At 38.4% G+C, this 13,148-nt stretch overlaps 1 protein-coding gene across 8 annotated transcripts in view; it reads right to left on the bottom strand.

Annotated features, from left to right (window-relative positions):
- Positions 1 to 13,148, bottom strand: part of Lclat1 (lysocardiolipin acyltransferase 1) — a 171,201-nt gene that overhangs the window by 63,885 nt on the left and 94,168 nt on the right. For all 8 annotated transcript variants that reach the window (XM_063230340.1, XM_003473009.5, XM_063230338.1 and 5 more), the window contains 2 exons: positions 7,928 to 8,074; positions 3,857 to 3,973 (listed from right to left, as the gene is read on the bottom strand). In XM_063230340.1, the coding sequence (XP_063086410.1) occupies positions 3,857 to 3,973; positions 7,928 to 8,074 (264 nt within the window). The remainder of the gene's footprint in view (positions 1 to 3,856; positions 3,974 to 7,927; positions 8,075 to 13,148) is intronic.

Here is a 13,148-nt window from a genome sequence, read left to right on the forward strand (position 1 = left end):
TCACAGTAAAGCCAAAGAGATCTGAGAAAAATCTTGCTGTGGGCAGGAGTCTACATTTTTGTACAATTTGAAAGGGAAAAACTGTGACCTTATTACAGTGGAAAAAACAAGAAGCTCTGGCTAGGGATTTAGCTCAGTGGCATAAGCGCCTGCCTGGCAAGCTCGAGGTCGTGAGTTTGATCCCCAATACATTAAAAAAATAAAATTAAAAAAAGAAGAAGATCTGTAGCAAACAGGCCTGACTTTAACTTGCCCCTACTCAGAAATCATTAATTACCACAGGCAAGTTGCTAAAAGGAGCCAATCTCAGCACAGGCAAACTCCTAGCTGGCTTAGTTGGAAGAATTAAGTGACATGGACGGGAATGGCAGGGAATGGATGGGCTGGGGGTACCTGGGAGCCCAAGATCCTGTTACCAGGCTAATTCAGCAGGTCTGGCCTTGGACATGAGGATGGGTGTTTATAAAAATTCCACAGATGACTCTACTGTTTGGGGAAAATAAGGAAGCATATGCACAACATGATGCCTGTCATCTGGTAGATACTTGTAAGTGTTAGATGGTGTTTTTATGCCCACACACAGGGATTCCATGGTTTTTCTTTAAGTTAATCATGACTTCTCACTGAACATAAAGTAAGGTCTGTTTCAATGAATGGCTTACAGTTTTTGCTCTATAATGGGAAGAGGCCAGTATTAATGAACAAAGAAAAGAAATACCATCTAAGGCATGGCACCTGAAAATTCAACAAGAAGAGAACCCTAAGATCTAACATGTGGTCACATGTAATTCTGCTGAAGGCAAATTTGAGTAATTTCTGATTCACAGTATGCAGTCATTTAGGTGACCTGTGTGCTTACCCCCAGATCAATATCAAAATCATAGTTAGATTCTGCTGTACGTTATTCATCAGCATCAGTAGATAAAAGATTTGTTCCTTGTCAAGCAACCTCAGAAGAAAGTCAACTGCTAATCTACAAAGATATTTGCAAATTTGGGGAAATAGGAAAGATCTCAGAAAATACTCTAGCAAATGTCAAAGGTCCACTGTACAGTAACATTTTTTAACATAAGGGAAAGGTCTTACTGTATTTCATAAATAGTTTCCAGCAATAAAAGGCCACATGGAAAGGTCAGAGTGCGTGGCACATGATGCACTCAGTATTTCAATGGTTTGTCTGTCTGCCTTTCTCCCCTGACCCCAACACTCTGGCTGTTAGGAAGCGTAAATGAAATGCAATCCTGGAGAGGTCTACTGAGTAAAATAAATGGTGCGAGTCACACAGAATGGCGGCCTCTGCTGGCTATCTTTAGTACCCACTACACAAAGTCCCCGGAAGCCACTACAAAGACTGGACTGTCAGCAGGTACCTGTGAACTGAGCACAAACTTCAAGAAGTTCAAATGAGCTAACAACGGTGGCAGACACTGAGCCATCTACAGCTGGTATACTCCTCTTGCTTTCAGTTTTTTCTGAGCAAATGAGAACTACTGTGGACAAAAATGAAAGAGTCAAACACAGACTATCAGGTGAATCGGAAGCAATTCTCGCTCCCTGAATAGAGTGAAGACTTTTGTTCAAGAACGCAAATCCAGGGAGAATCTAGTTTTTCTTCGGCAGTTCACTGTGTATCTTGTAGATTAGTGGGAAGACTGCATCCTTCATTTCTTAATATTTAGAATTTATGTATATAAGCCGAACATAAATAAAAATATAGACTGCATTAAATTTGAAAAAGCCTGCTGGGCATGGTGGCACTCAAGAGGCTGAAGCAGGAGGAGCACTGAGATGGAGGCCAGCCTGTGCTACACGAGCAAGTTCAAGGCCAGCCTGCACTATGTTGCAAGACTCTATCCCCTTCTCTCCCCACATTTTCTAAACTCTTACTTCAAACCTACAACTTAATATAACTATACAATGAGTTAGTCTTAATATATGATGTTAGTCAAATCATTGACTGGCTCTAGAAACAGACAAGCTGAAGTTACAGCTATCGGGGCTGTGCAGCTTTTTAAATGTTGTCTGTTGTTCTACAACACAAGTCTTCAGTGCCTTCAGGCTAACGTTTGTCCTGGTCACTGTGCAGATCCACACTGGTTTGACTCTGCACCCTTCCTTACACTCTTCCTACAACATTCTTGTTTTTTCATAGGGTCTGTGGTCATAGGTACACATGAAATAAAGCACCCATGACGGACAGACATCCATCAGTGTAATAATATACAATGTTTTGAGAACACAGTAGGCTGCACATGTCTTTTTTAGACAAATTTTAAAACATTCAGTGTAGGTAATACTGACTGACTGAGTCCCTTCTATTGGCAGAATAATGATCTAGTAGTATAAAGCAAATACACGAATGGTGGAAATCAAATACTGAAGGTAAACTTTCTACAGTTATTACAGAAACAACATATTTGTATAATGCCAGTAACTGGTGTTACACTTTAAAATAAGTGCAAGTGTGTTTCCCAAGTGCTCTCAATCATGCTGCAAAATACCGCAAAGACACATAACAATTAGTTTCCTTGCTTTGTAATTTCTCTTATACAGTATTTCCTGATACAACTTTATCCTTAACTTCTTGATGTTTAAATATCTCATTTGTCCATTTGTACTATTTGCCTGATAGAGGGCAGTAACAAGCGTGAATAGTAAAGAAACTACTTTACGGTAATTTAATATGTAGTCTCCAGGATTCCACCTAAACACTAATTACAATCGTCATTTGTTTCAGCACAAACTCCTTTCCACTACTTATCTTCAGGCAGAACTCAGAGGCCGAAACATCAGAAAGCTCTCTGGGACTCCACCAATTTTTGGATTGCTTTTCAACAAGGGTTCTCTGACCTTGTGCCTTCAAGCTCCTCTCCTCTATCATGTAAGAGGAATTTTCTCTCCATTCTGCCCCATCGCTATCTCACTATTGTTACACAGGTGCTTTAGGATTTAGGGATTTTGTTCACAAAACTCATGCTATCAATACAGGAAGCAACAAGCTACTGTGGAAAGAATGCATGCTATTCAGTTAAACTGTATTCCAATAACTTTAATGTGGTTTATCCCCTTCAATTTCTGCTCTGGCTTTGCATTTCAGACTTTTAGACCTAGTCTATCTCCTAAACAATAATCTCTCAATTATTCTGCTAACATTTAGGAAGAACTTTATGAGCAAAGGATGCATTTCAGAGTTATGATTTACAGAGAAATTTGGTAGACAACATGTGTTCTGTGTCAGAAGCACTTTAAACCATTTTATTGAGTGAGAAGGATGAGTCTAAGTTAGATGCCAAAATAAAAAAAAATTAAAAAAAAAAGCCAGCACCACCACTTTTATGTCTGGATTCCTGGCCAGTTTACTCCGAGGTGAGAGGAACTACTTCCTCCATGAGAGGAGCTTCTGTGGTGAGACAGGCACTCACTGCTCGCTGCCAATATGAACGGTAAGCCCTCAAGTCCAGGCCGTATTATCAGGGACTACAGAGTTTCAACTAAGCCAAACTAGTAAGGCAACAATTCTGGTTTACCACAGCAATGTGATTTTTAGATCATCAATACACATCTCTTTAAAATCATAGGTATAAAACTGTAAAGAAGCCTCACTGTGGTAGGTTATGCTTTGTATCTTAATGCTGTTAGGGAAATAAGCAAGAACTTTAAATCTTCTCTTACATAATGGCTCAAGGTACAGACAGATTTATGACAGTGTAGCAATTATTAGATGAAGATGATTATTTGTTACGTATGTAATCACTATACAAAAAACAGATTGGTGGAAATCAGAGTAAAGAACCGTATTTAGAAATGTTTACCACTTTCATTACCAAAAAAAGCACATTTTGAGGTGGGTGCCTACCTTCTCTTAAACGGTCTACCACAAAAGTAAAGCCTGTAGTTCTTGGATGTATGACATACTCATACTTTTGAAGTCCATTCTTTTCAGCAAAATCATTACTTCTAGCCTTGCTATTTTCTAAAAAGAAAAAAAAATCAGACTATTAGAAACCATAAATTGAGAGATAAGACATGTATTTTTTTAAAATAAAATTACTGCATACAGTATACTGAGAAATTGAAATATCTAGACATCTAGAAGAAATCGTGAGCACTCAACTATAGCAGATTCACACTGTTTTGTGACTCAGTGATTTAAGTCTTCAGTGCAAGCTCTCCCTGCCCAGGCTCAGAGCAGGCTGATGTCACTAACCCAAAGCACTGCACAACAGAGGGGTGCATGATTAGCACATCAGGGACAAACATCTGCACGTGGTTTGGCTGAACACAGGAGTCAAGGAGATGTTCCAATTGCTGGCAAAAGCTTCTTTTTCCATTCCATGAGGTAACTTTACAAGTTCCAAGAAGAACCAAACCCATTATTCAGCAAATACATTTGGAAAAAATAAAGTGTTCAGAAATGTGGCTTCCACTGCTGGGAGAGATCATGAAATGCTTCTGATGACAGCAGATGTAAAATCTGCAATCGTCAGCTACACTATGAAATTTATAGATTTATTCCAAGCACAAGGAAAATATCTAAATAAACACAGGTTTCCTAGGAGTAAATTTAAGATCACTGAGTTTTGCAGCTTCCAAACACCACAGATGCATGCCACATTATGAAAATATCCAAAGAACACTCTTAAGAAGGTGTTATAATAGAGGAGTTGAGTTAAAAACCTGCAGATCTCCTCCAAATGAAAAAGGCCCCAACCATGACACATGGTTAATAATAAATTGCCCTAGCATTTATTCGGGAGTCTCCTGGGATGAGAATACAAAATGGTATCTCTATTATGGGCAGCTGACAGGACTCGGTGAGATTAGGGATCCCAAAAGCACCGAAAGCTGAGGAGGAACTGACTACTCACTAGTCTGCTCCCGTCAGAAACACTGGGCATACTGAAGACAACACTGAGTTCTTCTGTGCGTGTGGATACAGCTATGCATAGTTCCAGAACGCGCAGTCATGATGTGGGAGTAGAAACAGAGACTGTCCCTCCACCACCCCTAATCTGCCCACCCCAGACCTGCTGCTCTGCCTACCTGCAGCAGCATCACCCTTCCTGACCGCAGCCTCCTGCCTGGGTTCTCACTCCCTGTGACGCCCATCCAGCACCGCTGCTCAGGGCACCTGGGCCGCACTGCCCTTACGCAGGCAGGCCGGGGCAGCTGCTCTTTCTTTTCCCCGGGGGCCCTCTCACCCATGCAGTCCCATAGGTCTCACTTTGTTCATTCAGTTCTTCCTTAAACCCAAATTTAACACAGCAGCATGCCCTACCCACTGTCTATCAAACAGCACCCTACAACCTTCTGTTTTTTTCTCTTTATTCTGTTTTATTTTTTCTCATAGAACTTACAATAGTTGTATATATTTCAACTTACCAGTTTATTATTTCTTTCCTCATATATGTTTAAATGAAAAGGTTTTGCTTGTATATCAAGCTCCAGACGTATTTATTAGATGATGTTTTATGTATAAAGCTATTAAACTGTATACAATTATTAAAATTTAGAACCATCTTCCTTTATAAATCAGAGAAATGGAACTCAAAAGTAAAGAATAAGAATTGTGACAGTTAGTTTTATGTATCAACTTGACAAGGCCACAATACTCAGGGATTTGGTCCAATGTTATTCCGGATTTCAGCCCTCCCCAGCAAGGAAGGACTTCCGTCTCTAGACCCACTCTGGATTCAAACTGTAACTTCCCCAGGGCTCAGGCCTGCTGGCCCGCCCTAAAGATTCTGAACTTGCAGGCATCCATCATCTCAAAAGTCACTTCACTAAAACAAAGCTCAACTTTTCTCCGTATATTTAATTGGTTCTATTATTTAATCACCTTAGTAATTATGTGAAAAAACAACAAAAAACACTTTGTAAAGCTTCAGAAACTGTTTTCTCTAATGGCAAATAGTGTAGCCTTTCCAAACACCATTTTATAAAAGTATCACATGATAGGGATGGACTGCAGACATAAGTACATGAATGTAAATTTCATCACCTACAAAAGAAACCTGAGAAAAAATACAGAATGAAGATGTGCTTTAAATATAGTTTATAGACTGAAGGTCCACTGTCTGAACATATTGCCATTAATGGTCCAAAGGACCAACAATATGTGACCTTTTCCATTTGCTTTTATTTGATTAAATAAGTCACATGGTTGCTATTCTTTAATATACATTTTGCATTCAGAAATATAAATCAAGCTATTATTTTAGTAAATAGCTTTTTAAACTCTATTTAGCAAAGGAAGTTAATATCCAAATTTTGGTACCCTGGTAGTTCGGCACCTGTTGGTTCCAGGAGTATAAAGAATACCAAAAATGACCAAATGAACTGCTTTGGTTGGGAAGGATAGGAAACCAGGAACACTGACAAATTGTAGCTTACAAGTAGAGTACTAAACAATGAGTCCTAGAGCAAAATGTTTCAAAGCAGCCAAGTACCAAGGTTATAAATGATTGTATTATATATTCTAAGTATTATAAAATTTAAGTATGATATAATTTCCAAAAGATAGTTTAATTATGGAAATCAACTTACACTCATTGTGATATATTTTCAAGCTTAAAAGGCGATATTATTCTTCATATTATCTTCTTTGACCCAACTATTTTTAGAATTTTAAGTATAGAAGCAAACATATACTACATAGTAAGCATTTATTTCAGGAACTTCTCTAGTACATAAGAATTGCCATGGTTACATAGCTCAGTTCCATCTCTAACAGATGAGGCAAAAATTTCTTTATTGCCATATACTGTAAAAGTTCTCCAGATACCTTAATTTCCCTCATTAACCTACAATGGCTTGTCACCACTTAAGTATTTGTGAAATTTGTATTTTTTCTTTTGAACTCTATTGGGGGTAATGCGTTCCATCCGTTATTATATCCACAGTATAAATTAGCATGTCCACTTATGTGTTCTCTTTTCTTAAATTTCAAGAGTTGCGCTTCTGGACTTAGTACCAAAGATCTGGAAGACAGTTCCAAGCACCTTCTCTCAGTTCCACTCTACTCTGCTCTGGCTGTTTACTTTCAGAAAGCAGACCTTCGCCTACTGGATTTTTCTTAAATTCTGTTGTTTCTTTCTTGAAGTTGTAACTCCTTCCTGTCTAAACTAAATCCCTCTCAAACCCATCCATCCCAGCCCTCAACCAGGCAAGTTCTGATTTTACTCATTTTACATCCAGATTGAAATAAAATGACCTATATTCTAAATAACTGAAAATTCTTTTTCACTCAGTTTGATATGCGGAAAGTACAAAAGTCTAAGTGTGCCTCACAACTCAGTGACAAGTGATTTTTCTCGAGAAGTCGCCTCTCCTAATGCCATGCGTACCTCACCATACACTCACTATTTCAAAGCCTGGCAGAGACGAATGTAGTTCCGCATAAACGAGGAGAGCTGTTCTATATTACAGATATGCCGAAGCCTTTCCTACCCACAGTAAGCAAAGGAGAAAGCTCCACATGCATTTAAATCAACAAAACTGACATGAGTAACATTCAGATTGTTTTTCTTATAAGGAAAAAGCTGAGGAGAAAGGGAACTAAAGGACAAATAAATACCCTGGAAAAGGACAAGAGAATACACAGAACAAGTAAGGAAAAACTACTTAAAAGATAATTTTAAAACTCTGCTTATATGAAGATAAAAGGCTATTTTGAAACATACTCTGAGGCTCAAAATAGCAAGTGTAGGAAAGCAAGCATGAATAAAGATGACGATGGTGGCTGACTGTAATAAAGTCAGTGGGCTGGAAACGATGAGTCCTGGGTCCTGGCGTGCTACTGATTAATGGAGCGACCTGACGGGCGGTACAGCGGTCTGGCTGCTACTCAGTTACTTCATTTAACAGTAGCTAACTTCTAGGTTCCTCTACGTTTTCAAGTCTGTGCCCCAAGCCCAGTCTACATTACCTGTGAGATCAGTCCCTTCTGGGAATATGAGGAGCTGAAGTGGTTCACCAATATCACAAAAATAATCAATCATGTCTTCAAAGTGGTTCTTGTCATCCTTCCACTTCCTATGAATGAAGATATAGGCAGCAGCCTGCATGGCCCAACCTACAATGAATTTAACAAACATTTGCATACAATTTAATTAATAATATTCATATATTACTAAATATAATTTTTCAGGTCTGATGACATTACTATTAAATTATTTGCTATAAATTTTAGGTGGGTTGGTGGAGCACATTTATAGTCTCAGCACTCAAGAAACTGAGCCAGGAGGCTGGCCTTGGGTTTGAGGCCAGTCTGAGCTACATTAGTGAGTTCAAGCCCAGCCAACACTACATAGCAAGACCCTGTGAGGAAAAAAAATACACAAGAAAAGGTAAAAATAAGCGTTCTATGATATGCCATAAGTTCAGTATCAATCTTGGGCTTTAAATAAGTAACACAGGTATCACAGAATACTTTTAAAGGGGTTTGGTTGTCTAAAAACTACTTTTCAAGCCAAAAATAGCTAATAAAATATCAGGACTAAAACCTTCCCTGATGTCTATCCTACCATGTCCAAGATTTTAACAACCCTGACTGAACAGATCTTTCAGCCAAGCTACCTACCAAAAAAAAAAAAAAAAAAAAAAAAAACAGACAAGACTATTGTGCGGCTTACAAAGCAGTGAGCAAAGACCATTTCTCAGGTCAGGTAAGCATTCTCGGATATTTCCTTTTCTGTACTACTCAGTCTTTAAATGTGACTGCTACTTTCAATGCCAGTCACTTTAGGTTTTAAAGAAAAGGCAAAGTGTGCAGAGACTACGTGCCATGTTCACCAGAATAGCCCCTGTGGGGACCATGCCTGTCTCTAGGGTGAGTCTGCCTTGCTGCTGATGAGGCAGCCCTCGATGAGCCTTCTAGCAGATGACTGCCGGCTTCCTCTGACCACAGTGTCTAGAAAGACCAGGAGGTGCCAGCGCAAGGCAGCCAATCCACGGTCTGTGCCACCGCCCATGAAGCATGAGAACACTGGGCCAGATGCAGCAACTCTGCAGGCCAACCAAATGTCTGTGCACGCTCAGAAGTGCTCCCCACGACGGTGGGGAGAACAAGCAGCACAGAAAGCAGAGGCAGTGGAGGAAGGTAATGACACAGACTTTAGTGAACCTTAAGAACTCTTCCTGCTGAGCGGGTCACCTGAAGCTGATTTTAATTCACAAGAGCCGGCTTCGGTTTCCACAAGTCCACCAGTCTGTGGAGCTGTGTCCCCACTTCCATGCACACACACCTTGACAACACACTCACCGTTTCAGCTGGCAGGGAAGAATGTGTGCCTTCAAGTCTGTCAAGAGCCTCCTGAAGCCTTTCATTTAAGTTGTTAAAAATGGAAACAGTATTGACAGCAGAAATTTACGCTTTCCTACTAGGTACAACTCTTCTTAAAAAATTTGTAGACATTACCCCATCATTTCTCAGACTGCTATTATCATTCCTTAAATTTCACAGAAATGATTCTGATTATTTGGACTGGATCTTAAGTTTTGCTGGCAGCTTTGCTTATCACTGATTCTTGTGTTCCCCTTCGTCTTCAAAGGATTTCTTTGAAAAGATACTTTTGTCTTTGCATTGCCAAATATATTTGCTTTGTTCTCAATCTTGGAAGCTAATTTGGCTAAAAACAGAACTGAGGTTCCAAATCATTTCTGATCAGAATTTAAAATCTATCATGTAACATAACTGGTAAGAAGTCTAGTATCAATCTGATCTATGTAGATAACCCTTTTGGAAGCTTTGGATTTATTTTATTTTTTTAATATTTGTTTTTACAGAATTTTACTAGAGTGAGCCTAGGTATGGATTTTTTTCATTAATTCTGCTTAGCAGTTGCCAAATCTACAATATATGAGACCTTTTAAAAATTGTGAATATTCTTTCCATTATTAGAGAAAATCAGTTTTCCTTCTCATTCTCTCGTATTTTCTGACTAGAGCTCCTATTAGATGAAAACAGGTGTAGATATCTTCTCATACTTTTCTTTTCATTTGATATTGTTTTAAAGGAAAATCCCTTTGCTTGACCACACAACTCCTGAATCTGACCTTTAGCTGTGTTTGTCCTAATACCTGCATTTGTTCTTCCTCTCCTTTTCTTTTCCTTGGTGGTGGTGGTCCTGGGGATGAAACTCAGGACCCTCGCACCCGCCAGGCAGGCACTATGCTGCTGAGCTGTATCTCCAGCACTACAACTGCGTTTATTTCAACACTTATTTTTATTTGCATGATTTCCAATTTATTCTTTTTCATATCAGCCAGCCACTTTTTCTGAGTGAAGAGTGTAATTATAATAAAAATGCTTACTATATGCCTAGTACTATTCTATGCATGATTCATTAATTCAGCTGACAACCAGGACAACTTTAAAAATTAGGTAAAAATTATTATCCCTACCCTCTAGATGAGGAACTCCGGGACATTGAGATTCAAACATCTAATAAGTGCTAAATTCAGGTTTCAAACACAGAGTCTGATCCTAAAGCCATGTTTTAATTTACTGAAATATTAAACGGTCCCTCTACAACTGAATCCCTCTATGGATATTAACGACATGTACTTTAAATTCTCTACCGAGATGTGTATCTCAGAGATTAGACCCCCGCCTCCTCTTTAAATACTAGCAGACCTTTTCTGTTGGTACGTCTTCATATTAGCAAAGGAAATATATTCTAGACAGAATGATCATCACAAGTAGAATGCATTTCTTATCCTGTGTGAGAATAACTTTCCCTGAGGACTGCAAGTGGAAGAAATATTCATGGAGGTTTTTGTAATATTTTTCTAATAATCTGTATTTTCCAAACGCTTCAGATTGAGAGATAAAATGGCTGAATCATTCTGCTTCTTGGACCTTTTCACTGAAGACCTAATGATTCATTCCTCTTAAGTCTTTGGCTTATGTTCCATTTACATATCACCAATGCTTTTAAATCTTTTTTACTTCCATTAACTCAAATATTTCTATTTTTTCCCCAGGAAAACCATGCAGAGCTTCTTTTCTCCTTTTTCATTGTCATCAATGCATATTTTATGTGTGTTCAAAGCAATATTCAGATTTAAATGAGATCATCAAAACACATTTTTACTACCTTTATTTCACACTTTCATGAACTAATTACAGTATAACTTGCATAAAATTTAAATTAATTTGTCTTAAAAAAATTGTCTTTTTCACACTTTTCCATTGTAGGACTTGCTATGTTTAGCCCCAATTTCTCAGGCAAGGTCGGGGTGTCTGGCAGGTTTACTGGATACTGGAAAGCTTCACATTACTATCTTGTTTCTAACATCCCACTTCCGATTTCAGCATTATCTTCTCAAAGTAGATGTGAATAAGCTTTGAACATTTTCCATGGTCCAAACCCTAGTTCCAGGCCTAGTTCCTTGATGTATATTCCTTTTAATCAGATGTCAGACTTGAAAAACTACTTATCTGAATACATGTATTTGTACTATTATGGACTCTTTCTCAATAAAAGGACACTTTTTCTTTTTTAATTTTAGAGTAGACAGGATATAGTAAAGGGAATCATAATTCATACTACTTCTCTAGTGCTCTAAAAACTGCACCTCAGTGATAGATTAAAATTTATTGCTGCTTTTCACATTAATTTAGTATCTGCTATGACACTGAATATGATGCTGGAAGCAAAAAGTAATGTGGAAGAGAAGCTCCCTTCTCCATGATGCTCAGTGTTGAGAGAGGATGTGAATGCAGCCAAGGAACACTGCTAGAGGCCTCTACTGAATGAAAATGAATAGCAGTATGAACAGATCAAAATTCTATGTGAAAACATTCTATCACAAAGATCATGAGAAAATACTATTTTATTGAATGTGTACTTGTGTATAAATACAGTAGCTACACAAATAATTCCAGAAAATATTTAAAAAGTAGTTACAGTTCTGAGATTTTCAACTTCTATTAGGGTGCCAAATGCTTCACAGATAAAGTCAGGAAGCTCCAGTTTCCCTGAAATCACATTATAGTTAGGTAAAGCTCTCCACACCCTTCTTCTAAGATGATTAATTGCCATGAAGTCTTTGGGGTTTAAAAAATACTGGGTGACGGCAATTTTATGGCCTTTTTCTTACAGTAATCCTGCTGTGGTTTGCCTGCATTATTATGTTTCACATGTGGCTGAGCTAAAAATATGATGTATCAAAGTATGGGCACATGATTACTATTCTAAAGCAAATTTAATTGTAACTATAATTTCAAACTTGAAAAACCACAGACACATAAAAATGGATTAAGGCTTGGGATTTAGCTCAGTGCCGTAAGTGTCTGCCTGGCAAGTGCAAGGTCATGAGTTCGATCTCCGATACAAAAAACACAACAACAACGAAATGGATTTAAAGCATCCTTCCTGCAAATTTCACCACACTTCACAAAGGCAAAGATTATCATCTACCTGAAGATTACAGAAATTCTTGCTTGATTTTGAGGACAAGCATTTAGATGGCAAGATGGGTCTTGGATGTGATTATAATATGGAGGTTTACACTATTGTAGAACCAAAACTTATTTTCATACTTTGAGATTTGCTATTTGACCCAATAATCTCAAGAATCTACCATATAAAATATCTGTTACTGTTGCAAAACCAATTCCTAAACTAAGATATCCTAGTAGCGACTAGTATATGCTACGGTAATCACGCCTTTCAAGATATCCACATCCTAATTCCCTGAACTGTGAATACATAAAGTAACAGAGCAAAAAGCAAATAAGGTTGCCAGCCAACCTAATTTTTAGATTTTCTATTTTCTATTCTGGTACCAGGAACTGAACTCAGGGCCTTGCACTTGTCAGGCAGGCACAGCGCCACTGAACTACATCCCTGGCCCTCACCTGAACTTGAGATAAGGGGATTACGCTGATAATTCTAGTGGGACCATTGTAATCACAAAGGTCCTTAAAAGTACAAGAGGGAGGCTAACAACTCAGTATCAGAGTTACAAGGTATAAAAAGACTCAGCAAACCATTGCTGTGCTGGAAGATGGAAAGGGATATGGTTGACCACCAGAAGCTGCGAAAAGCGAGGAAACAGCCATTACAGAGCCTGCAGAAAGAATCAGTCCCAAGAACACCTAAGATTCAGCCCAATGGGATCCACATCAGTCTTCTGACTTC

The sequence above is a fragment of the Cavia porcellus genome, unplaced genomic scaffold (genome assembly GCF_034190915.1).
Source record: "Cavia porcellus strain 051 isolate PalLab524CR breed Dunkin Hartley unplaced genomic scaffold, mCavPor4.1 scaffold_1, whole genome shotgun sequence".
NCBI classification, from domain to species: Eukaryota; Metazoa; Chordata; class Mammalia; order Rodentia; family Caviidae; genus Cavia; species Cavia porcellus.